At 45.1% G+C, this 26577-nt stretch overlaps 4 protein-coding genes across 5 annotated transcripts; 3 read left to right on the top strand and 1 right to left on the bottom strand.

Moving 5' to 3' along the window:
* Window positions 1-963: 963 nt before the first annotated feature.
* On the bottom strand, window positions 964-16723 carry LOC100119836 (kxDL motif-containing protein CG10681). 2 transcript variants are annotated; one of them, XM_001603497.6, is made up of 4 exons: window positions 2165-2919; window positions 1897-2096; window positions 1695-1820; window positions 964-1200 (listed from the first exon to the last, which is right to left on the bottom strand). In XM_001603497.6, the coding sequence occupies exons 1-4, from the start codon at window positions 2311-2313 to the stop codon at window positions 1070-1072; spliced, it is 606 nt and encodes a 201-aa protein (XP_001603547.2). In that variant the 5' UTR covers window positions 2314-2919; the 3' UTR covers window positions 964-1069. The 2 variants fall into 2 exon arrangements, with proteins under 2 accessions (XP_001603547.2, XP_032455405.1); XM_032599514.1 differs by lacking the exon at window positions 964-1200 and adding an exon at window positions 16626-16723 and having other exon boundaries at window positions 1273-1820; window positions 2165-2762.
* Window positions 3013-5546, top strand: LOC100119794 (ubiquitin-conjugating enzyme E2 C). The gene is made up of 4 exons (XM_001603464.6): window positions 3013-3672; window positions 3926-4040; window positions 4116-4320; window positions 4403-5546. Exons 1-4 carry the CDS (start codon window positions 3569-3571, stop codon window positions 4525-4527), a joined length of 549 nt encoding a protein of 182 aa, XP_001603514.1. The 5' UTR covers window positions 3013-3568; the 3' UTR covers window positions 4528-5546.
* LOC100119762 (valacyclovir hydrolase) lies at window positions 3356-6923 on the top strand. Its single transcript, XM_008213151.4, has 8 exons — window positions 3356-3672; window positions 3926-4040; window positions 4116-4320; window positions 4403-5545; window positions 5647-5737; window positions 5823-6143; window positions 6223-6478; window positions 6548-6923. Exons 4-8 carry the CDS (start codon window positions 5426-5428, stop codon window positions 6636-6638), a joined length of 879 nt encoding a protein of 292 aa, XP_008211373.1. The 5' UTR covers window positions 3356-3672; window positions 3926-4040; window positions 4116-4320; window positions 4403-5425; the 3' UTR covers window positions 6639-6923.
* Window positions 16724-16988: 265 nt separating the features above from the next.
* LOC100116329 (tubulin beta-1 chain) lies at window positions 16989-25221 on the top strand. The gene is made up of 3 exons (XM_031929592.2): window positions 16989-17274; window positions 23278-23942; window positions 24026-25221. The coding sequence occupies exons 1-3, from the start codon at window positions 17218-17220 to the stop codon at window positions 24645-24647; spliced, it is 1344 nt and encodes a 447-aa protein (XP_031785452.1). The 5' UTR covers window positions 16989-17217; the 3' UTR covers window positions 24648-25221.
* Window positions 25222-26577: the final 1356 nt, after the last annotated feature.

Consider the following 26577-nt stretch of genomic DNA (forward strand, 5'->3'; position numbering starts at 1 on the left):
CACAATGGATGTATCTGCATGTAAAGGAAACATTGTGGGAGGCTTTTGGGGAGGTCGACGTGTGCGGGTTGTTTTCACCATATGTATGCGCGGTAACTGAGGAGAAAATGTTGAGGTATTTTATCAGTATTTCAAGAGATAAATCGACGCTTTTGCACGGTAGCTTCTTAATTTAGAATAACAATCGAATTCTTTGATTAATCTCTTATTAAATCGAAACTTTAATCTCAAACGACTTGAGAACACGGAAACGCACTCCATTTTTGGTTGTTTCCTCTAAGGCTGCTATCTACTGATACTTACTAATCTATTCTTAGACATCGAAATTTAATCGTACATCGATCATCCACAAAATTTTCCCATCAAAGAAGAATTTTTAAAACGACTCTTTCAATTTCGCAATTTCCAAATCAATAAATCCGTATAAGATCGTTTTTCTACTATCTATGCTTGCCGACATTGACACCATGACGCTGTCCTCAAATAGAGCGACTCACCGTATGTACATACATATTCTACGTACACCCCCATCTATAAGACTCTCAGCTTCCGCGATAGCATCGGGGAAGCAGCAGCTGAGCCGCAGCTGCGGCTACACATATACCGACACACGCACTTCTCGTCATCCGGGACTTTTTCGTATGTCCGCTTTTATTTAAGCGCACATGTGCGTAGAGTCGTACATCGCGAACTTTGAGTATTATTTATGAGAAAAGCCTCCTGCTTTATCCTTTTTTTTTCGTCGCGCGGCCTGTCTTTTTACGGACTCGTGACTTCGCTCTGGAGTTTTTCGACGAGCGTAATTTGCACTGATTTTTATTAGAACTTTGCCTTGGATCAGCTTGGATAGATGGTGAAATCGTGAAAAATAATCGTAGCAAAATCTTTGTGCATAGCGAATGATCTGGGAATGAACGAAAATTTGTGAAGATCGATGAAATAATCAAAGTAAAATCGAGATGCTTACTTTAAAATACAAGTAAATTTATTATTATTATGCCCACCAATATCCTTAAACAAATTATGTATAAACGCTTTGCTTGGTGGAATAAAAAGCACTGGTTATGAGTTAACTAGTGTCAGAGGAGCATGATGATGAGTCCTGTTTGCTTTGGTCATTTTCGCTTTCAGTCGATGAGCTATCTTTTCTCACGACTCGCCTTTCGCGCAGTTTCGCGAATTGAAACTCCTCGACTGGAACTGCCATATATAAAACAGTAATTAATTATCTCATTTCAATAAGTTTGTCAGGAAAATAAATAACACATAGGATCGAGATTTGAGAATAAATTCTGTATATTTAAACAACAAAGATGTTTAGTTTTAGATGCAAGAAATTTCTCAGAAATTCACAGTCTCTTAAAGACACTATCAAGTTTGTGCACTTCCCCATTAGTCAATACATCAATACAATTTTTGAGCATTTTAAGTATAAGAGCATTGAACGAAAATTGCAAGCAACTTTATAGTATGGTTAGGAATTATTAAAATAGATTTGTACATCATAGAGCTTGTAGATCATACAATAACCCACATGTTTAGTTATGTTGTAATACTTCATTGTAAAAACTTGAACCAATCAAGACAACTTATGCCTTTACATTATAGAAAAGAACACTTTAAAAATACTTTAATATCACAAATGTTTTCAAGGCCAGCTAACCGATATGATTATTGAATGTGCTATTTATTACCATCAGAATCTGGATTCCTTTCCCCAACATTACTACTTGGTGGTTGATGCGGAACCTCTGGTTCTGATGGCTTTTGATCTGCATCATCGGCAATCACCTCCTCCGCTAAGCTACTCCTTACAGCTTCTGCAATTCATTTATGTCAAATCAAACTAAAATAGCAAATAAATCCATCATCTCGGTAAAAGAAATGCCAAGTTACCATTATAAGCTTGAGGATACTGTTGACTCAGTTTATTCTTGATTACCCTGACTTTCTTAAATATGAAATCCAAGTCTTTTTTCATCTCCACCAAAAGTGCAGTGTGCTTCTTGAACTCGCTGCCAGCAGTCTTCAGTCGATTAACAGATAATTGATTGCAGTTAGTCAGCATTTCATTTGTCTTCTCGAACCTCTGCAACCTGCAAGTGGATTCATTGTACAAAGCTGTTAGAGTAGCAAAATCAAAAGGTATAAAGAAAAAACTCACATCTGTTTCTGAGCTCGAATCATGGACTCGACGTCCTGCTGGTCGACGATGCCAGCAAGGCCCTGGACGAAGACCTCGGGCGCAGTGTAGTTCTGAAAGCACTCGAAGCTCCCCGCCTCTGACTCGGGCGTTCCTTGAGCTCCAGCCATCCTGTTGCTTTGTCAGCTTATTCGTCGATCCTTAAAATCTTCGTCAGGACATGATCGCAACCCTCTCGCGAGCTCCTCGTCATCGACAGATATCAGCTGCTCTAGCGCGTTCTCTACCTTATCGCGGAGCGGAGATTCGATTTTCCCAGAGTGCGACAGACACAGAGTGTGCAGAGCGGCTACATCGTTCCTGCTTTCCTGGTTTCACCGAGACGCGTCTTTATTGATATCCGATGGGTCAATTCGATGAGTGAGCTGCACACCAGCTTTTCCGAAGAGCAGCTAGCTGATGTTTTGTGTGCTCCGCAGTCTCTGCAGTGCAGTGTATAGACTGCAGAATATGCGCGTACCTATATTTATGTCTGCGCGTTGAGAAATGCGCACTGGCCGAAGCGGGAGTTTTGACAGGTATATTGTTTGGAGTATTACATAGTTGTCCGATGAGTCGTCTGGAATTAAAATTAACTCGTTCGTTTAGGTGTAAAGATAAAGATTGATTAAATCTTAAAATTGACCGCAAGCGGCAATATTTAGCAGATTTATCGAGAATGGAAAATATTTCGTGATGGATGCCAGAGGCCAACGGTCTATTCTTGTACAAGCAGCTAATCATTAACCACTTCATCTGACGCGTAATTATCTAAGAAAATTAAGTAGGCGCGTACAGCTCATAAAATTGACATCATCATCATCATCATCATCATCATCATCAGAGAAAACAGGAAACGCAAGTACCCTTACTACCCATTCGAAATACGTCCGACCCAAACATCGCCTCCGAAATATAATCGATTATTTTCGAACATCGTATCGACGCGACCAACGACTAATCCCCGACCACGGATCTATTTCTAGGAAAAGCCGGACGCTCGTATTTACTCCAAATCGACTCGAAATCAGCTCCGAAATCGCCGAAACTCCGAAAAACCGTTTGAAACTCCGATTTTCCAAGCGAAATTCCGCGAGTACGGCGCATGCGCGAGGCACATGGCGTCGCTTAAACAGCTGTTGACGCGTCCCGCGAGCTGATGTTTTTCACTCGGTCGTCACCTAGCACAGCATTCAAATTTCCAAGAGAGCTCCAGCGCGACTGTTGTGTACACCTCGAAGACCGCAGTTGGGGAAACGCAGAGTGCGTGTGTGTGTGTGTGTGTGTATCGAGCGATATCTGACCTTCGGCGCGGACTTCTATTTTTCGGACGAGCGGAGAAATCACACCAGCCCCACAGCAGCAGCCTCATCCTCGAGGAGCAACATGGCCCAGAACATCAACCCGTATTACTCGTCGCAAGGGGCCCAGAGCAAGTCGCGCGAGGAGAAACAAAGCATGCCCAAAGACAATCACGCAGTGAGCAAACGGTAGGCATCAAGCTCGGGGTTGACGATGATAGCGCGATGCGAAGACGCCCGCTTTCCGTTTTTGCATTCGCGGGCCCTCTCCCTGACCTCTGCGACCGAGACTCGATGTTTAGGTCGAGCTTCGGCCTGCGGATGAACGTTTCGGAGCGTTGGCCCGTGATTTTTTTTAATTTTTATCTACGAGGTTAAGGCAACCTAACCTTATTGCCTCTATGGGGAACTAATGGCTTTTTCTCTTTGAAACCCCTTGCAGCCTGCAGAAGGAACTCATGATCTTGATGATGAGCACCGAGAAAGGCGTGTCCGCATTTCCCGAGGGTGAGAACCTATTCAAGTGGGTTGGAACGATCGCTGGACCCGCCGACACGGTATTGTTCACGAAATTTCGTTATGATAATTCTGATGACGAATTGTTTGCTAATGCTAACCATTGACTTTTGCAGGTGTATGCAGGCCTGACCTACAAGCTGACTCTAGAGTTTCCCCACAGTTACCCATACAGTGCACCAGTTGTTCGCTTTGCAACTCCGTGCTTTCATCCAAATGTTGACAGTGGTGGCAATATCTGTTTGGATATTCTAAAGGACAAGTGGAGCGCTCTTTATGATGTTCGTACTATTCTCCTATCGATCCAGTCCCTGCTTGGTGGTACGTAATAATTTTGCTCAAGGTTCACAGCTGTGTCTGAAATTGAAACATTTTGTCTAAAATTTGAAAATTACCGTTTCAGAACCAAACAATGACAGTCCCTTAAACCCTGTAGCAGCAGAACTCTGGAACGATCAGACGCAATACAAAAAACATTTGACTGACGAATACCATAAAGCACAAGCAAAGTCTGAACAGGATTCATGATAAGCAATACCCACCAACACTCGCTGATCATTCATTTCACATAATTTAAGAAATACCTTACAAAAGATCTGTTTTTAAATCGTCTCTTAACTAGTAAGAGCAGTCATTACCAATGTCAGAGACATAGGTTTCAAAAATGTGTCTCGTACAATTTTAAATTTTTTTTAAACTTTACGTCGTTAAAACATAGTCAATATGGAACAGCAATCATTTATTATTATTGTTTTACATGACTTTTTTTTATAACCATATATTAATTTTTAAAGACGACATAAAGGTACAAATTTCTTTGAAAGAGTATCAATTGTAACGATTCTCTCTCTCTCTCTCTCTCTCTTTCTATGAATTAAGGAAAGAAAAGTTTATTTTTTATTTATTATTTTATAAGTTTATTATTGTAGAGAGATGCATATATTATGACTTTGATAATTTCATTTGTAATTCGCAACATGTATAGGTCAACCTTTGAAAGACTACAATTAGTTTTTATACATTTTACTTTAATTTTGTAGGAGAGCGTCCTTTTAATTCATAAAGTTTTCATACACATATTCATAAATAGTGTTTTATAAGGATAATATATTTGCAGATCATAGGTTTTGCAACCCTTTACCATCTAGAGATAGTCAAAGTACATTGATCAATCCACAATCTGTATCGATCATCCATTATGTATCTTTCAACGCTCGACTGAATAAAATAGAGCATAAGAAATAAATTTTTTTGTTTTGAGTTCAAATTGTTTCAACCCATTTTTTTTATTCACGATTTTTTTTTTCTTTTCATTATAAAAACACCCTTGGCAGAGATTTCAAATTGTAGATGATTTTTAGATAACAAGATATGTAGATGATAGTGCATCTAGATACTCGTACTAGCTAACAGCACAAGTATAAACATGTGGTTCACAACAAGACGTCTTCCGGGATTTTTGACAAAAGTCAAAGGAATTACGGTTCCAATTTCTCGAAATCTTAGAAATATGACGACATCAACAAAGGCCGCATCAGATATCGAAGTAAGTTTGCGTAAATTTAACGTAATACTAGAAATACGACTGAATATTTATTGCGACTGTTTGAAAGAGATAACATATTCACGTGATTTACAAAAATGCAGGAACAAAAAATCGAGGTAGATGGAGTTAACATCAACTATGTCAGGACAGGAGTGGGAGAGCATCCAGTGCTGCTGTTGCCAGGAGCTATGGGTATAATATTTCATTCGAATTATTACTTCTATTGATCGTTCGTTTGCAATGCCTACGTGAAAATAAACGAATGATTTCATTGCAGGAACGATATGGACTGATTTCAAACCACAAATTGAAAACCTTAACAAAGAGAAGTTGACAATCGTTGCCTGGGATCCTCCTGGATATGGAAAGTCCAGGCCTCCAGAGAAAACGTTTCCTGAAAATTTCTTCAGGAGAGATGCCACTTGGGCCTGCAATCTAATGAGAGCTTTGGGATACAATAAATTCTCTCTACTTGGATGGAGTGACGGTGGTATCACGGCTCTTATCTTGGCTGCACATTATCCGGAAAACGTTCGAAAAATGATTGTAACTGGAGCTAATGCCTACATCGCGCCACAGGAAATGAAAATTTATGAAAGTAAGAACGAATCATCGTAATGAAGTCACGAAGTGCTGATTTGCAAGCTGCGATAATACAGAAACATGATTAATTTCAGAAATAAGGGACATAAACACATGGTCTGAGAGGATGAGGGCGCCATTGGTTGCCATCTATGGAGAAAAGTATTTCCAAGACGTTTGGAGTGCTTGGATAGATGGGATGAAGAGGATCTACGATAACAACGGGGGTGACATCTGTAAAAAAGATTTGGTGAAAATTAAGTGTCCAACTCTGATAGTGCATGGGGCGAAGGATGCCATGGTTCTTGGAGAACACCCAGATCACCTCAAGGCGAACATCGCTAATTCTAGGTAAACTTATTTTTTCAATCACGAATCAATTTATAACGTAGAGATTAACGACTTCTTGTAACATTTCAGAATGGATATTTTTGAAAACGGAGCACACAATTTACATCTAAGATACGCAGATGAGTTCAACTCGTTGGCGAACCAATTCTTCACGGAATAAAGTTACTATTAATACAAGACTGTTCCATTTTCGCAAAGGTACACCGAAAATAATCCGAAATCGTTACGGTATTTTAGCTTTAGCTCAATCTTTGCTATTTCTATTTAAGAGTAGACGCGATACTTTTGTTAACAATTTACATTGTTTACTATTTGCAAATCACAAGAGACTTTATGCGAAATATGTGATGTTTAAAAAACACGATGAAACGAACAAACTTTGCCATATGTATACGTATACGTAAATATTTTCATAAGAATAAAAATATTTTTCGATAATGTAAAACTTTCTCCAATATCTAATTCTGTAAGCGTATTCACGTCATCATAGTTCTCAGAGTTTGTCGTGTTTACTACAATATAGCTTGTAGTCGCACAAAGTTGTCAACTCGTAACACGTTGAACGCTCAAGAAATGTATTATACTTCGCTTAGAAGCATTTTCAGCCTACTGTTACACAAGCTTCTCGGCATCGAAAATTCTCAACCGATGCAAAAGAAAAACCGAAAAGCCATCGCGCGATCTTGCGCAAAGCTCACGTAAACGACGCAGGGCCGCGCGCGCGCGCGCACACATGTGGGTCAGTTTTTCAGCGTCTCGAATAAATTAAAATCGCACACAGCGGCTTTTTGTCAATTCAGACTCGTCGTTGTCGTCAGCGAGCACATACGAAAAAGGCGCGTATGTCCGCCCATTTAAAAATGTTCGCGCGGCTCGAGCACACATACAAAGTCGCATCTGTTATTCGCATCGATGGCACATACTTTCACCGCTCGCTAACGAGAGAATTTCCGCTTGTCGAACACTGTTTTGGATTTCGTCCTTACCTGTGTGTATCTGTATGTGTGTTGACGACAGGTTCTAAAAATAGGCGTGTTATATCGAATCGTTTAGCGCTAGGCGATGAGTTACTCTCTGTCTCGCTCACTCTCGAAATGATATTTGTTGCTAGGTGTCATAAAAAGTGATGGATACACGAGTACGTATATGTATGTTCGTCAGAATTGGGTCGGTGCGCGCGGCGAACAACAATGATGTCAGAATTCGATGCGGCTCGCATGCCGATTATGTGTGCGCGCGATTTACATGTGTTTATCGATTCCGCGTGTCCTTTTCAGGATTAGCGCTGAAAAACACGATTCAAAAGACTTGACTCTTGAAAATTTGTGTCGGTAATCGATTCTCCGCACAGCAGCCCATTAAAAAGCGAGTATTGCACAGCGCGAAAACTGGCGCATCTTTATAACGCTATGACCATACGCAGCATCGCTTATAATCCACATTTTCCTCGTCGAACAACATTTCCATCAATCATATCTCGCTCTTCAAGTGCCTTAATTCCTTCCCTTCCCCAAATTAATCCAGCTCCACTTACGAAACAGCCGAAAATGACCGCCTCGATAGCCACTTTTTTCCGTATACGTGTCGCGTCGGGCTTCTCCTGCATTTCGGTCGCGTGGGCGTCCGCGCGTGGGCCTCATGGAGAGAAAAAGAAGTCAGTTGGCACATAATATACGACGACGCCGGAAACGGATCGGGCTTGAACTTGAGTAATTTTCGTTCATTCGTCAATCGGTGATTTATATGTCACATCAGCTATATGTATATTCAGTATATTGCGTTAAAGGGTAATCAGGTTGATCGGTCTAGGAGCCGATACGCTTTGGGATTTAGATGGGCTGAGCTTCTGGGTAATTATCAAGGATCCGTGACGACGAGTGTAACTAATGGGCTCTCCTCGCTCATCGGAAATACCCTACTACGAAGCTGAGGCTGAGTCGATGCACAAATATGGTAGTCTCGCTGCGGATATTTTTTTTTTTTTCTTTCGCGATCGATGTAAGCGACGAAACTGGGTTATAGACTTTCGCTGCTATTACGCGCGCACTTGTCGATTATTGAGAAAATAATAGCGATTAATCTGCGGGGGGAATAAAAATGCAGAAACTCTATGTTATACTATGTGGCTCAGAGTCGAGAAACACTCTCGTAAACGTCAATTAATGCAAATAACGCCACTAAAAGTGAGAAACGTCGTCGGCGAGCGGAGGAGCTTGTCCCTCCCGGCGATACATGGGTGGAACTGGTTTGCAGATGCGTATTATAATGTGTATATAAAATTTACTTTTATTCTTGGATTATAAGCCGCGGGAGGAACACGTTTATTAGCTCTAGATAATTGCGGGCTGTTAAGCGTTCGAAGACTTGCATACAGTCTTAGCTCGAGCGTGTGCGGGCATTTAAACCGAGCGCCTCGCTCGGCAACTCGTCTCTATAATCTTCTGGATAAATTAAAATGCGAAATCTCGCCGAGCGAGTCTATAGTTTACCGATAATCGTGCGACAAAGCGTAAGCCGCTAAAAATACGTTACGCGCTTATACGGCTTACGTAATAACGCGAGCAATAATAAAGAAAAAAAAATTTCCTTCTGAAACGTCGACGCGATATACATTGTAGGCGAGCCTTCATGAATGGACGCGCATTACACCACAGCGATATTTATGAGCAAAGATCGTATATCTCGTCCAATAAATACAATCTTATTAGCCGCTCGATAGGCGCGAAATTTTCGTACAAGTGCAATGCCGTATACGCAGAAGAAAAATCCGGCTAAAGTGTCGCAAGAAGTGTAGCGACAAAAACACACGAGAGACAGCTTGTATGTATATACGGGATGAGTCAGCGTAGGAGCCGTGTGCGAGGACTTTCGGAGATCACGACGACGACGACGAGTCGAGCTGGCCGTTTTAAGAGGACGAGGCCATTTACGGAAGCTTGACGATTCGGGCACAGCGCCTTTTCGAATCTCGCGCGCGAGAAAGCGGCCGCGGACTTGTTATATTCCGCTCGCGCTCTCTTGCGCTGTATCAAAATCTCGCGGCCTCGATATATCGGTTTCTCGACTCTGCTGCTGCACGTATGCAAAGTATATATGAAATTCGAGAGAGGAGAACGACTGGGTGCAGCGGAGAGCTGAGAATTTTAATTGATTCAAGCTCGCTTTTCTAATGTCAATTAGGGACTTTACGAGAGAGCCGAGCGGTCGAGTAATAAACAGTTGTATGAGTTATGCACTCTCTGGGGGGGCAAAAGAAAGGCGACGCTTGTAACACCTGCGATGACCCAAATGCCCGCTGTAAATTCTTTTTAATTAGATCTCTCTGCGCCTGCGCGTTTATGGCCGGATAACTATTAGAAGCTTAATTATAACGATATTTTTTTTTTTTATTCGATTACGAGAAAGTAGAGCAGTGCAGGCTCGTGCGAGAGTGTTTTTGTGTTTAATAACGAAAATAGAAATTCTACATCCGAGAGCTTGAAATTGTTTCGTCGAGCGTCCTCGTTTGCATGTTTCCTCCATAACGCGATTTTTTTCTGGTACGTAAGCTTCGCTCGTGTCTAAATAGGGACTAGTTAATCTCGCGATAAATCAAGAACGAAAACTAGAATTCGCGGGAGTGGACACTTTTAATAAATATAAATCTTCGCGCTGACGTCGCATGCATGAAACGTATGTTGCAAGTGATTTTTTCGATTTTGCGCGGAACAATTTTAAAGCCTAAACTACACGTTTGGCATTTTATCGCAAAAATCGTTACACAATCGAAAAACCGCGGAGCCTCGCTTATAAAAATATATTATATACATCACGTCTGTAGTGAGTCAAAAATATCTCGGAATAGGCGGCCAAGTGCTGGCGCAAAAAAAAAAAACCAAGTTATACCGTAGCACGTAAAAGGCCCGAGCCTCATTGCAGTGGGCCGTAAATTGAAAAGAGAAAAAAAAAAAAGCCGAGCACACACCGGAACAGCGGCGTAGCCCTCGGGAGAGAGAAATCGATGATAGTAAAAGGGGCCGAAGCGTGTATCACGACTGGAGAGTGCTATATATAGTTGTGCTTTGACAGGAGCGATTTCGTACACGTGTAATACACATAATTCAATCGGCGCGAGAGGCTTATAAAGCGCCGAGTAGAAAGCGGGGGTGTAACCAACGATTTATATCTATAGCGAACCCTTCAATGATCCCGCAAACATACGGGCACTACACAGAAGACAAATCAATAGGCAGCGAATAATCGGCAATAAAAACCCCGCACGTTATAATAACGATCCGAACGAACGGAAAAACCTCGTCCGCATCGCGGAAGTACTTATGAACATCCATATAATACACAGTCGCGCAGGCTGTCGTCGACGTCGCTACCGGCGTCGGCTCGTCATCGACGGGATCAATAAATACGAGGCGGCGGCGCGCGCTCTGCGCCACTGTATATATCCTGCGACGAGCGAAATAAAAAATATACCCCACGTCCGCTTCGCCTATATATATACACCTCTGTGTGTGTGTGTGTGTGTGTGTGTGTGTATATATGTTATATCTATATATACGGGGTGTACAATGGGGCGCAGTCGCGTGATTCGGTTGCCGGGAGCAGCCGATCGATCCGCGCGCTCGTGCCGGCTGCGAAACGCGACGGATGTATATAGGAAGGAAGGACATGGAGGGGAATATCTCGGGCACGTGGATGCCTTTTTTGGAAATTTTCTCCGAGAAGAGCTGCTGCTGGGCGGAGTCCTTTGGTTATTGATCGAAGTTGAAGCTTCGCGCGACACGTTGCAGCGAGGAAATCGTTCCAGACTTCTATAACGGAGTCAACCCTTTTCCAAGCGAAATCAAGCGAACTATTGATAACGGCGCGTATTAGTCTCTCAAATCATAGAACTGAAAAAGGATTCGTTCAAGGCCAGCATCAATAAATCACTATTCCGCGTCGTATGATGTCATTGTCACCGCTCGAGTTTATATACTCTATCCTCTCTCGGAACAATGGGCAATGAGATAATAAGCCGAGCGTATCCTCGCGTTTTCGACGTCGTCCGCAGTTGCGCAACAATGAAGAGCAGCAGCGCAGTAACACAATATTGATAGCGTACCGCAGCTGTATAAACTTACATTTCCTTCGTCTGGAGGAGCATCATCAGAGTTACGCAATCCGACCGTGCAATTATTATCGGGAGTACTACTATTATAACTGCGGCTTTTCTTTTTTGCATCGTGGGAGCTCGCGTTTGCGCGGATTGCTTCCGAGCTGCGGAATCGTAATGGTTAGACGGATGCTCGGAGTTTTTAATTTATTCAAATTGCCCGCGCGGCCTAGCTCGAAATAAGCCTATGGATGCGCTTGCTTGCTCGCTTGGCTGTATATAAGGAAGTACCGAGGAATACATTTTTAAACTGAATTATTTTCGCGAAAATATCTATATGTATAGTGGGATTTGACATTCGATCGAAAGATACTCGAAGTCTGTACGCTACTGAATTCGAAGCCGAGTGTGTGATATTTGCTGAAATCCTGTGTCTTTTCAACCAAAATATATATATATATATATATATATATATATATATATTTTTTTTTTTTTTTAACGCGTTTCACATGACATCATTTGTACAACATACGAAGGCATTCGTGGCCATAAAGCGCGGCGGACAAACGCCCGCGAGAAGAGATAAAGCCTGCAGAGAACTCGTCGGTCTCGTGTTCCTTGATGGAAAGCGACAATCTGCCTTTACGATCGCTCTCAACTCTTTCCATTATATACGTCAAGCCCATCCATGCTTATTAAATTTCTCGATGCAGCACACTCCTATCTCAAAATCTCCCAAGATTTTCACTCTATACGTTTCAATAGCCCCTTATATAGCCCATATTCCGGTCGATAATCTCGGCTTCGATCCGTTACTGCAGATCTTTCTCTCTCTCTCTCTCTCTCTCTCCTGCCGCTGCTGCACCGTTAAGCGCGCGCCGTTAAAACGCGATGCGCGCGCGGCAGACATTCTTCTGTTGGGGCATCGATGCGCGAAGACTATACCGGCTTTCGCGACACCACATTCCCTGGATGCGTGTTTATATATGAAGGAAGCTTTTTGATGCGAGTAGTTATCTCTTTCGCGATGCTACACGAACGCAAGATTGTTATAATCCACCGCGACGATGCAGCAGAGGGGCCGGCAATTACTCGCGCTTCCCTGGCTTAATTGCTGTGACGGGTGAGGAGTTTCGTATTTTTTTTTTTTTTTCCCCGATGCTCTCCGAGTTTTTGACGAGCTTTTCAGATTTGCTCGGCAAGTGCAGGATATAACTGTATACGATCGTTATTCCAAACGAGATTATTGTTTATTTAACTAGTGCGACACTTATCTTTATTGCGCGTGTTCGCGGATGGCTGACTCGGCGGAATGCGCTAGTTTCAATGCATATACACATACGGGCGCGCGCGTGATTTTTTTTTATTCGCTCGTTCATCTCGTTTGGTTTCAATTAGTCGCTCAGCTCGTTTTATTCAAGACCGAAATCCAAGACCACTGAGCGACGACCCAGGAATCATTAAACCCGCCGCAATGCGCAACGTTTTCGAATCGATTTTCCCTCCCAGCTTCATCGCACGTTTTTCCGCCTTATAAAAGAAACAAACTTGCTCTGATGTGGAGGAAAAAAAAGAAACAGCCGCGCGCGAGAGAGAGAGAGAACCCCTGTTTATATATATATATATATATATATATATATATATATATATATATATATATATATCTCGCGCGCGAAACCCACCTATAAACCGTACGCACACGCTCGCATATATCTCTCAACTCGACTCGCGGCCGAGAGATTATATACATATACTTATACTTACACGCAGGCGTAGCGAATTTTTCAGCGTGCCGCGACGTCGTGTTCCATACATATAAGGTAACACGCGAGCCGAGACTCGAGACAGGGAGAGGAGTGTGTATACGGCGCCACGGCTGCAGCATAATGCGTAATCCAGCCTCGGCGCGGCGGCAGCCTCTATGTACCGTTTCCTCGATCTCTTGCGCGCGTATACGATGTGATATTTTCCGCGTTTATTCGTCGAGGATTTTAAATTGTACTTTACCGAAAGAGTCGATACGCCTTTTATCAAGTGCAGCAATGTAGCTGATACGTGTGTTTTTCTCAGATTAGATCGCGGGTGTGTATATATATATATATATATATATATATATATATATATATATATATGTAGATTGAATCGCACCTACTATACGCTCGCGGCTTATTGTAATCTGTATAAACTCGCGGCAAAGTCACTTATATTCGAGCCTTGAGAAGCGAGCCACAGAAGAATAGATTCTATAATATAGAGTATAATATGCAAGGTGCTTGCATGCAGTTTGATGTTTCGCCGATAGCGGCGACAAACTTGTATTCAGGTATGCTTGACTTTGCTAAAGCACACGACTGTCCACAGACCGGAAAGTGAATAAGCTACACGGAAACGTACTTAAATTCACTAGAGAAGATAAGCCCTCTTGTTTCCATTCCGATGATAAGCATCGCCTTTTACTTATTCACGATAAATAGTGCACTCGACGAATTACACTAAAGTATAACAGTCGCGGGAAAATCCGAAAACGACCTCTAGACGCTCATAAGATCTGGCAAATTAGCGAAGGAACAAACGGCGATTAATTGGATTTTCCCCGAAAAGAACGCCGAGACTCTTCTTCGTCGAGGAAGAATGAAATCACGTTTAGCGGTCGGATCGATACGAGCGCGCGTTTCATCGAGAGTCTAAAGAAAGAAGCGAGGGATTAGCGCGCCGGACCGACTATTTACACAGCAAATTACTCTGCGATGAAATTCCGTGACTATACCGACTGACAAATTGCTCTGTAAACATCGAATATATTTCCTATTGAAAAAATAGAAGCGTTTTTCGGTAGCGGTTTTTTTTTCTTCTTACATTTCAACAATTAATTACGATCGCACAGGGTTATAGCCTCTACACGCTCGTCAATGATTCAGGCGAAAAGTACCGCTGATCGAAATCGCCCCCCCGAGTTTCCACGACTGCCTTGAACTTGTCAAAGTACACACACACACACACACACACTTGAGCTCGTGCGGCTTCTCACGCTTTTGTCTATACTCCAAAGCCGCATCGGTGAAATATGGCCTCAGCGCTCGTTAAAGCACACAACGCACGTCCTTCCCAAATGGAGACACAGCCAACAATAGAGCATGTCCAAATCGACTTGGCGAATTAGCGACAAGCGATGATTCTTTCGAATGATTCTTTTATACGTATATACACGCGCGCGTCTATATCTCGAGTGTATAGTATAGGTATACCGCTTCGTTGTAGGTGTGCGGCAGACGGTAGTGAGTCACGATATCGACTTTCTTCTCTTCCTCGCCGGCCGGTAGAGTACAAAGCTGTCGTGTATGTGTGTGCGTATACGTGTGCGAGCGAGTTGTTAGATGACGCATTGAAGTACTGTACCCCAGCGGTGGTGCTATCCGCGCTCGCTCTCGGTTTTATGCTTTATGTGCATCATGGAATGGGTGTAATTTCGAGAGCTAGGGCGCGGTCGATCAGCTGGTGTATTTTGCGAATCCGATGCGTTTTTTTTTTGTTTTTTGCATTTTTCAGTCGCGTGCATTAGAGTCAACGCAAGCAATTAAGGCGATGAAAATAGAGGTGGATTGCTTATGTGTTATGCGAAGGATTATTTTTTTCGTCGAGTCACTTGGACTATTTGCTTTACTACACTTTGCGCTTCTGAGAAAATAAAATATTGTATATTCTTCCTTCATTTTCGCATGACGTAACGTCGTAAAGTTTGTGGGGGAAAAAAAAAAAGGACAAAAAAATAACGTTTCGATATTTCCCAAAAAGCCACAGCTGAAGAAACGCGTCGCCGACGAAGCCACCCCCTCGAAAGCGCTGTTGTTAGCGCGGCGGCTCACCGCATGGCAACGTCGGGTGTGAATCATCCCTCCGAGTGGACGGCCGAGTCACCACGACGTACAGGACACCTGTATGCATGCTCGCGCGAGATGACTTTCATGCGATTTAACTGACCCGCTCTGGGCTATATATACACATACACCTATATATGACTATTCGCTAAGGGGGTGACTCTTCTCTTTCGTCGCGACAGGGGATAAGGTGCCGTGAGCGGCTTTTCTTCGTAAGCCTTTTATCAGCGGCTTAAGTGTCAGGAGCGTGTGGAGCTGTGTGCATGTGTACATATGACGGCTGTCGGATGGGATATTCGAGCCTGAGGAGATGGGGTAAGTGGATTTTGACAGGAGGGTGGCGGGATATTGTTATATCAGATAGCCGGACTCCGATTGACTTTGCGAGGGGGGTGCTTAAATTAAAGGGCTATTGCTCTCTTTGATTGGCTGTAATTGATATTTCACGCTCCGGAGTTACTGGCATAACGCGAGATGATTCAAAAAAAGTATTATTAATAGAGAGTGTAATAATCGGTATAACCCGCGGTAAAAAATTATTGAGTCGTTATTTTTAATACGAGGGTTTACCTTACGTTCGATTAACGTGTTGAAAACGTCCGCTGAATGAAATTTGACAAACTCCATTAATCAAGCTCGCGAGGATGATTTAATAAATTCAGAAAATCATCGCGAGCACGTCAATCTCATTTTTCACCGAGTCGCGCTCATGAGGGTATTTTTAAAGAGAAAGTAATATACGGTTTCAAAAATTTCCGCCGCGAAAAAGAAACCGCGCTCGAGCGAACTAATTGATGAATAAATTAGAGCAACTCGATAATTACATCTCAACTAGAGCTCATGCGAGTCTGTGCGCATATGGTAAACGCCGTAATTACTCGAGATGGGAGAGACGAGTTGATCCTTCGTGTAAAAAATGGCGAATAACCTGTGCTGAAAAATTCGATCCTTCGGAAAAGCAGGTAACCCAATACAGGAAATCTCAAAGAAACAATCCCATTTTAAGAGCAGCAGCAGCAGCCTATGAGAGCGTGTACGATCTATATGCCTATATAGATACACCTCTCCTCTGCTCGCATAAACATTCATCTCCTTTTTTCCTCGGCAATAGACGTTCTCGGCTCTCTCGCTCGATTCGGGCCTCGGCAGAGAGTTAGATTTATACCGCAGAGAAGATACATACCTACTATATCCAGACAGCTCCGCTCTATCTACACGTATACACGTAATAATTGAGCGAGTGTATATTCGCACACTCTCCGGCGAGGAGAAACACATTCTCAGCAGCAGTAGAAAAGGACGGAGAATAGAGCGGCGGCCGATCGTACAGTTGGCAACACTGCGCGGCCGTTGTGCCCGAGACGAGTAAGTACACGTCCTATACCGGGCCGAGAGAGAACAAAAAGACGTGAGCGCGAGAGCGAGAGAAAGAGAGAGAAAGAGAGAGAGAGAGAGAGACGGCTGGGCAGCGAGTGGGAGCGAGACGGAGAGAGAGCGGATGGCGCGCGGGCGCGAAATTCGAAAGCGGTGGGGCAGCCGGGCGACCAATCGCGCCGCGGCTCGCTTACCCCCACCAGCGGCTCGGCCCACTTGGAACACGGCGGCTTGAAAATCTCTAACGGACGCGGCGAGCGGCGCTGGCGCATTCGTCTCCTGTCTCTCGCGACGCGCAGAGTTCGAGCAGCACACGAGAGATACACCACGTCGAGGTCGAGCAGCAGAAGCAGCTACTTTTTTAATAACCGTTAAAAAAGAACAAACAACACACCGACACCATGAGGGAAATCGTGCACATCCAGGCTGGTCAGTGCGGTAACCAAATTGGAGCTAAGGTGAGTCAGAGGCATCGTCTATTCCACCGCGCGGCGTTCTCTCTCTCTCACTCGCTCTCTAGGCTGTGAGAGAGAGAGAGAGAGAGAGATATCGCGAATTCCAAGAGAGTCTCGCTCGGTCGAGCGTCGCCTTCCTTTCTCGCTCTGGCGAAAGCAGCGGCGGCGGCGTCGCTTCCTCTCCGCGAGTGTGTCCGTCGCGAGAAAACCGTTAGATGGTCGACTTTAGCGCGCGGGAAATTTCACGAACTTGTTTCTCATCGTCGCGAAACGTGTGTGTCTTTCTCTCATTCTCGTTCCACATATACAGATATATAGCTATACATCGACGTGGAAGAAGTCATCGACGACGGTTATTCGACGAATCGCCGTCGCGGGGCGCTTCGCTTATTTCGCTCGAACTCTCTCCCCCACTTTGGCGACAATAGAAAAAACCGTTGGTGAATTCTGCAGCTGGAAAATCCGCCGGTAGACGAGCGGCGCCGGGGGGGCGGGGGGGGGGCATCGAGTCATCGACTCTGGAATTCGCGTGCTCTCACTCCGCATCGATCACGTCGCGAGAGAGAAAAACGAGAAAATGGCAGACTCGGCCGAAATAGGAGTAGAGTTTCGCACACGGGTCTCCATGGGTCGAAGAACCCAGCATGGCGACGACGCGGCGTTGCTTCGCGCGCGAGCGAGCGAACGAGGGGAGAGAGAGAGAGAGAGAGAGAGTGAGAGAGCTGATGCTCTGTTACCGGCCGGCCGGCGCGCGCGCTTTAACGGTTTTTCGCCGAACTCTCGAGGGTTCTATTTATTCCGTGACGACGTCGTAATTCAACTTTCCGGCCCTTCGAACAGCCGTCGCGAGCACTTTTCTCTCCCTCCGCGCTCGAGTTATTCGCGGAAGACGTTTGTCTGGCGTTTGTTTATTTATGCGGGGGGGGGAGAAAGAGAGAAAGAGAGAGAGAGAGAGAGAGAGAGACGCTAGAGGTTGAGGCAAAAGGTGCAATAGCGCTGTTGCCGGTAGCCATTTTCGTCACCGGCGCAGCGGCAGCAGCAGACTTGCACAATTCCCGAGTGCTCGCGGACTTCCTCTTTCTCGTATAGATAACCGGATGTCGCTTGCCATGCCTAGAGATATATAATACACATACGCATCTAGGCCGATCAATAGAGTATACGCCGCCCAAAAGCTCTCGGCTTTTCGAAAGGCCGGCCGCCGTCGGATCGTCCATAATCGTATATAGCAACAAGCGAGCGGCAGCGTGAGTCAGTGGGTGTGTTATATACAGCTATATACTTATATATGTGTGCGCGCGAGCGAGCGTAGCGCTCGATCCCAGGGTGTGGCAGCGCCGCGCAGATCTTTCTCTCAGGCAGGACGTGTACGTGTGTACATATACGTATAAGCGCACGTATATGTGCGCGCTCTAGCACCAGCTAGCTGGTTGATGCGGCAACGGCATCGAACGGCTGCGCGCGCACTCCCCTTTAGCTTCCTCTCTCTCTCTCTCTCTCTCTCTCTCTCTCTTTCTGCTCGCTTCTCTGTCTGTTGCGAGCCGAGTCTATATAGATATGGTCGCCTATTCGCTGGCGGACACCCGCTCTCTTGCGCCGGGGCGAGATGAGCACTGCGGGTGCAATGGATTTTTCGTTCGTTCCTTATTTTCCGAGGTGAATGAACGAGATGGTTTAAATGCTTCGAGGAGAAAATGATTGCAGGAATTTTTATGGCTTTACTGCATTGTTTAATCTTATCTCAGAAACGCAGTCGTTATAACGAATAATCCAGCAGAAATCCGGGATATCTCATTTATTTCGAGCAAAAACGAATTTTTCATCGGGTAAAATCAGAGAAAATCGATTATCACGATCCATCACGCCCCAGCCTCCCCGTCATGATCAACGCAACCCATCCACCTTTCTTTGTGCTCCTCTCTCTCTCTCTCTCTCTCTCTCTCGGAATTCCTTTAATTTCTTTTTTCCCTCGTCATTGTACTATACCATTCTATCCTCAGAGAGCTGCTCTCTCTCTCTCTCCACTCGCGTGTCTCGCCTCCTCTTCCTTTTTTATAAGCGCCCGATCACGCGCCCAGCAGAGGTTCTCATCGAAGGTTTCGCGTCGCCTTTTTGCGCTCGGTTTTAGCTCCCTGAGTACCGCGAATTTTTCTCGACCTTGCGTCTGCGTCGGCTCTTCTCTCGTCCTTTTATCTCCCGCAGCAGACACTGCAGCTTTGATCGCCCTTTTTGTCGCTGGCGTTTTTTTTTTACACATCAGCTTTTCGCAGTACAAAGAGCCTATAGGAGAGATCTAGAGACTGTCGCCTTGACACGACCTTACGATTTATGCATTTCCATGTGCAAATGCGGTTTGGCCTTACACAAGAGAGTATAGCTTATCGCGTTCTGACGTCTGTGCGCTGCAGAGAGCGTCGTTTTCAGGACAGGAGCACTGCAGGCGTGCTTTGAAAGTTTGATTAGGTCGTAAAACTTTTTCTCCTGTTCGAGCAGAAGTTTTTAGTAAAAATGTCGCGGCGCCGCGAGAATTCAATTTGATTCGCACGACAGGACTCTCGAGAGCTGGCATCGTCGCACTGCGCAACTTTTTACCTTGTAACACAGCGACAGCTGTGAAATACCTCGAGCGAGCTTTTTCATCGAGGCTGAGGCAGGCAGGCGAAAAAATTTTTTGCTTCAAAATCTCATTACTCCTCCCATCGAAAGATCCGAATCTAAAGTACGCGATGATCGTGAGCGCGCAGGAGAACTTCTCCTCGGTCCGACAGTTAAAAAAATGAAGTAACCGCGCGTATCGTCACGCTCCCGCGGCTTTCAAGGATATCGCATCGAGTCAATGTCCGCTGCTCACGCCGGCCTCTCCTCTGCGCCTGCACTCCGCGGATGCTTTTACTCGCGGCGCTGGCCGCACGGGTCATGAGTTTGCGAGAGAGAGAGAGAGAGAGAGAGAGAGAGAGAGAGAGAGAGAGAGAGAGAGAGAGAGAGAAAAAAAAATTGAATAATCGCCGCGATGTTACGTTTATCATCGAGCGATAGTTATCTAATGAAAACTTAGAAAGCTCGCGTGGAAATTGAATTAACGCGTGTAAAATAATATTATCGAGCTATCGTGACTCCAAGGAAGGTTTCCAAGGAAGACGGGGCCGTGCCGAGGAATGACGAACGGACGGAAATAAGCATTTTATCTTCGCTGACGCGTTTCTCTTTGAAAAATTGTCGAAATTTATCCTCCTCGCTGATTTATCGACGCAAGGAGCGTAGGATCGACGTCTTTGCATATACACCGCGATTGAATGAACATTCGTCCTCTTGCGCAAAAACTCGTTTGGAAATAATTGGCGAATCGATAAGCCTCCCGAGCGATGCGCGTAGTTTCTGGCCAAAATCGGACGTCCGAGGCGCTGACGTCGCTCGCGATCTGGATGTAACGAGGCGGTTGCGCAACGATTACGCGCGACTCGAGCCATGCAGGGACGGGAGAAGACTCAATCGTTCTCTCTCTCTTACATGTGCCTTTGGGACCAAGGACACCGGGCTCTTGTCCGTCGCCAAATAGAGGAGAGAAATCGATCGGACTTTTCTCTCTCAGCGTTTAATGATTTTTTTCCCTCTCCTCTGCCGTACGGAGACCGAAGGTCGGGCTGCAGGTTGATAAGAGCGAGTGTGGATTGCGCGCTGATAATGTAGATACACACGTGTTAAAAATTTCGCCAAGAGCGCGCTCGGCTGCAGTAGTCTGGCTAGAGTCTTCGCATGTAATTATAACCGCGAGTTGAATATAACGCTGCCGCTTGGCTTAGGTTCGGAACTCGTGCATGTGCTCTCGCCGTGGAGAAAAGGGAGGAAGCGGCAGCTGTTCCCCGTTCAGCTGTCGTCGCGAGGAAATTCCAGAGTTGTACTACCCTGAGCGTAAAAATTCGGGCTGAGTCTCTGCTGAGGCTCTTCTCTCTCTCTCTCTTTCTCGCGCTCTCGTCCTTTTGCCGGCTATGTTTTTCGCGGAGGTAGTCGTGCGACAGGAAACGCCCGAGGAATGAGTATAATAATAAGTCTGAAAGAGTTGCGCTGCTGGGAGAGATGGCTATTATGCGAGTAAAAACGAGCATTTACGTCTAATTGAAGAATTAACATAATTAGAGCGGGGATTACGTCAGCGGCGACGGGTTTTCATGAATCGTGCTGGTTTCTCTCGCTGGAAAAAACAGGCCGTCCATCCAGATGACAATTGCAGTCGTGAAGACGAAAGTCGTGATCCGATTAAACGATTTTTTCTTCTCCTCTTATCGATAATGTATACTTCTGACGTAACCCTCTCAGGCGGTCGTGCGACTTCGGCAAATTAATTGGCACATCGATCCCGCGCGAATATAGTGTCCAAATAGAAACGGCCGAAAATAAGTCTGATTCAGCGAGCGCGCGAGATAAGCAAACATGGCGAAAAAGACAAACAAGACACCGTTACGCCCGAAATCGGCAGAACAATAAATCGCTCCTTTGCACGGCCCCGTGTGTAAGTATACTTCCGCTCCTCTCTCTTTAAATGCCTTCTCTCCCGAAAAACACGCGACACTCTTCTCCTCCAGGCGTCACGCCTCTCTTTTTTTCGCTCGCTTATGGTCAAGTCGCGGCACTATATATAGCGCTGACATTGCTGACTCACCCTCTCTCTATCTCTCTCTCTCTCTCTCTCTCTCTCTTTCCCCCGGCGACGTAATGTATGCTGCTCCAGCTCTCGTGTGGGAGGCGTGTGGAGGCTTGCCCTCGAGAAGGAGAGAGGCTGACACGCTGGCTTGAGGCTCTCCCGGCGCGCGATGCACTTATATGGACATCCGTTGTCAATACACCGTCGCCTTTCCATTTAAGAGACACGGAGAAACTCTCGGTGCCAAGCAGAGACCCGAGGTCTCTCCTCGAGATATGCAAACTTGTGCTGACCGAAAATTCTTCGTGGCGCCGCGCTGGCGAAACGATCGTCGAAATGCGCCGACCGAAGCGAATTTTCGCGGACTTGCGAAGTCGTTGATGATTTCGCTGGAATGTAAGCCACTTTTTTCAGCGGTGAACTTGATCTTGAGTAGTATACGCGGCCTTGAGGGATATTTCGGAGGTGGGGGCCGTAATCTAGGCTGTTTTATGTGGCGATAAAAATAGACCAAGGCTTGGAGAATTTCTGTGTGGGGAAAGAAAATTGTACCGCGACGAGGCGGTAATATACATACCTTGGAAATTAGATAGCGCGTATCAACGGCGGGTGATAAGCGAAAATCGAACGGTTTAGTATAGAAGGCGAGTTTCGCAAACTAGAGTAGAAATTGTGACGTTCGATTTCCAAACAAATATCTCTCTCCTTTGTGTGTATACAGTCTTTGATTACATAACACAGACATCTGTCACCTCGTCGAAATTTCTTGTTTACATGGCATCGAGACTTCGGGCTCTCGAACGATTGATTCCGATATTCCCAAAGAAAACTCGTCCGCTCGATAAAGCCAAGAAAAAAAATTAAGTACACGCCCGCATCGGAAAATAGAGAGAGAGAGAGAGAGAGAGAGAGAGAGAGAGAGAGAGAGAGAGAGAGAGAGAGAGAGAGAGAGAGAGAGAGAGAGAAAAGAGCAGACCAGACGATCCCCTCGATTAAAGTCTCGATCGAGCAGTCGGCGGAAGTAAGGACGCGCACAGACGGCTGACCGGTCGGCTAGGCGGAGCAACGGCCTTCGTCTCTCGACGTCTTTGCGTGCTCGCATTGTGTGCAGCAGCTGCGGCAGCTGCCGGTCGTGCGTGTCCGGTCGGCGGACGCGCACAGCTCGGTCAGGAGACGCTAATTGATCTCGATTGCCACTCGAGCGCGCCGGGGCCCCTCTCGAGGAAATTGCGGCCATCTCTCGGCCATTAAGTCGACGAGCCACGCGAGCTTGACTCTCTCTCTCTCTCTCCCTCTCTGCACTCGATTATAGGATTTTCATTTCGGATTACGAGCTCGATTATTAACGATGACTTTTTCCATTTCAGTTTTGGGAAATCATCAGTGACGAGCATGGCATTGACCCGACTGGTGCCTACCACGGTGACAGCGACCTCCAGCTCGAGAGGATCAACGTGTACTACAATGAGGCCTCCGGTGGCAAATATGTGCCCAGAGCCATCCTTGTGGATCTGGAGCCCGGCACCATGGACTCGGTCAGATCCGGCCCCTTCGGCCAGATCTTCCGACCGGACAACTTCGTGTTCGGACAGTCTGGTGCTGGTAACAACTGGGCCAAGGGTCACTACACCGAGGGTGCTGAGCTCGTAGACTCAGTCCTCGATGTCGTCCGCAAGGAAGCCGAGAGCTGCGACTGCCTTCAGGGCTTCCAGCTGACCCACTCGCTTGGAGGTGGTACCGGATCCGGTATGGGAACCCTCCTCATCTCCAAGATCCGTGAGGAATACCCCGACAGGATCATGAACACCTACTCGGTCGTACCCTCGCCCAAGGTCTCAGACACCGTCGTCGAGCCCTACAACGCCACCCTCTCCGTGCACCAGCTCGTCGAGAACACCGACGAGACCTATTGCATTGACAACGAGGCACTCTACGATATCTGCTTCAGAACGCTCAAGCTCTCCACACCCACATACGGTGACCTCAACCATCTCGTATCTCTCACAATGTCCGGTGTCACAACTTGCCTCAGGTTTGTACCTTGAACTCTGTCGAATGTCGATTGAACGTGATCATCGTGAATACGCGTACTAAATGCTATGTCTTCCATTCCAGGTTCCCCGGTCAGTTGAACGCTGATCTCAGGAAACTCGCCGTCAACATGGTACCGTTCCCTCGTCTTCACTTCTTCATGCCCGGTTTCGCCCCTCTGACCTCCAGAGGCAGCCAACAGTACAGAGCCCTCTCGGTCCCCGAGCTCACCCAACAGATGTTCGACGCCAAGAACATGATGGCTGCCTGCGACCCACGACACGGACGCTACCTGACCGTCGCCGCCATCTTCCGTGGTCGCATGTCCATGAAGGAGGTCGACGAGCAGATGCTCAACATCCAGAACAAGAACAGCTCGTACTTCGTCGAATGGATCCCGAACAACGTCAAGACCGCCGTGTGCGACATCCCACCACGTGGTCTCAAGATGTCCGCGACCTTCATCGGAAACAGCACCGCCATCCAGGAGCTGTTCAAGCGTATCTCAGAGCAGTTCACCGCTATGTTCAGAAGGAAAGCTTTCTTGCATTGGTACACTGGCGAGGGTATGGACGAGATGGAATTCACCGAGGCCGAGTCGAACATGAACGATCTGGTGTCCGAGTACCAACAGTACCAGGAGGCCACCGCCGACGAGGACGCCGAGTTCGACGAGGAGGCCGAGCAGGAGGTCGACGAGAACTAGAGGGCGGATATAGGGATTTTCTCTTTACCACACGTACTCATACACGCCAAGAGAGAAAGACGTACTACACGAAAAATGGAAAACTTGAAAAAAAATCCGCTTCTTAACTTCGCCTCTCTCTTTCTCTCTGTCTGTATTTTATTCCATCCCTTTTTTTGTCTTTCTTTCCCCCCTTACCTTTTGCGTTTGTTAATATTTTTTACGAATATAATGCACTCGATTGCGACTGTCTGAAAGACGCTCGTCTATTACTGTTTCTATATTTCCCTACCCCCGTCCCTTGTCTTTCGTTATCTCATTTCGAATTTATTTTTCTTACCTCTTGGACTTTTTTCGTCGAATATCGTCAAATTGTACCATACATATGAAGCGGTCTTTTTTTTTGTTAGACTCAACAAAAAGCCCAATTCCGAGGAACATTGTGATTTCGTTGTACATTTTCGAGATTGTTTTGTATAGCGTCGACTCGAAATCGCTACCGCAGCTGCCACTGTCATCTTTAATCATAAATTCTTATTATTATCGAATAAAGGTACATTTGATTAACAAGCAATCATTTGGAATAGACAAAATACCTATGCTCTTTTCTTTCCAGGCGGCAATGGGATTTTTACGAGAGAAATTATTTTTTATTTGCGAATAGCGTTTCAAAACTTTATTTATTAGCTTCTCTTTAAAAATCAGCAAAAATATTCTTTCCTTCAATGACTTAAGATTTTTTAAGAGATGTTTATAGGTGTTAAGAATCAATAGTATAGTTTTTATAATTGTCCAGTAAATTATCATTAAAACCGCTCAAAAAAATATTCCTTTGTTTTTATTTATTTTCTGCTTAACTTATACTATGTGAAGTCTCAAATCATGTTTTTGTACATTGAAAATGCACACCTTATTAAATTTCAAAGTTGAATAAGTTTGATCATTGATGTGAAAGACTCGGCATGTTTGAATATTAGATACAAACAAGCTTGACTTTATCTGCAGTAGATGCGAGCGCTAGTTCTGCGTAACTTGAGCTACTCTCCTACAGATGGCTGTACTATACGGTTTTGTTACGATAACGAGATATATCTGAAAAATAGTTTCATTCTATTTTATTGCTTCGCTGCATTATTTTCTAAGCTTTTTATTTCAGGTTCTTTGTAAAATATTTATACATATAGGCTTATATTTTACATTACCATTTTATAATTTGAATGCAATACCGAACTAAAATAAACTGTATAAAAAATAACTTTGTTTTGTTCTGAATGTACGAATTTAATTTGTGTTCCTTTCAAGCGATTGATAAATTAGTAGCTCTTAATTAGAATACGTGTAAAACGAGTTTTGTGTCTGTTCGAGTGTCCGTCGACACGGGCAACAATGTTCGAGGCGAAAATACTCGAGGCTTTCTTCTGTTTTCAAATACAACAAACATGAACGTGCAGCGTCGAGCCTCGTGCTTTCAGAAAAAGAGCGACGAAAAAACATTTACGAGGAGCGAAGAAAAGATCGCCAGACCAGCGAGTTTAGTGATATTTTCCTATCCAATTACACCTCTGCTATCAAAAGTTACGTAAACAAATATTTATGAATAAAGCTTGCGTAAAATATTAATTTTATTCATTCGCAATCTCATTTAAAATGAATGACATCGAGCTTAATACCGAGTTGCACGTGCACGAGCCTCGTCGTCGACGCATTAGATCCGAAATTTACGAGCGGCTCGTAAAATTTTTACAAGCTCTCACACACGCGCAGCCAAACCGCATGAAAGCTTAAAAAGCCCATCAGCCTCGGATAATCACTCCATTTATCCAGCATTCCAGACATTCCCTGCCATAGCATCCCCGACTGAAACCAATGACGTGTGCGTAACGCATATTTCTTCCACTTTTCTGCGGCGACGTTAACAGAGGAAAGCCTTTTAAATTCCTTAGGCTCTCTG

The sequence above is a fragment of the Nasonia vitripennis genome, chromosome 4 (assembly GCF_009193385.2).
Source record: "Nasonia vitripennis strain AsymCx chromosome 4, Nvit_psr_1.1, whole genome shotgun sequence".
In the NCBI taxonomy this organism is placed as follows: domain Eukaryota; kingdom Metazoa; phylum Arthropoda; class Insecta; order Hymenoptera; family Pteromalidae; genus Nasonia; species Nasonia vitripennis.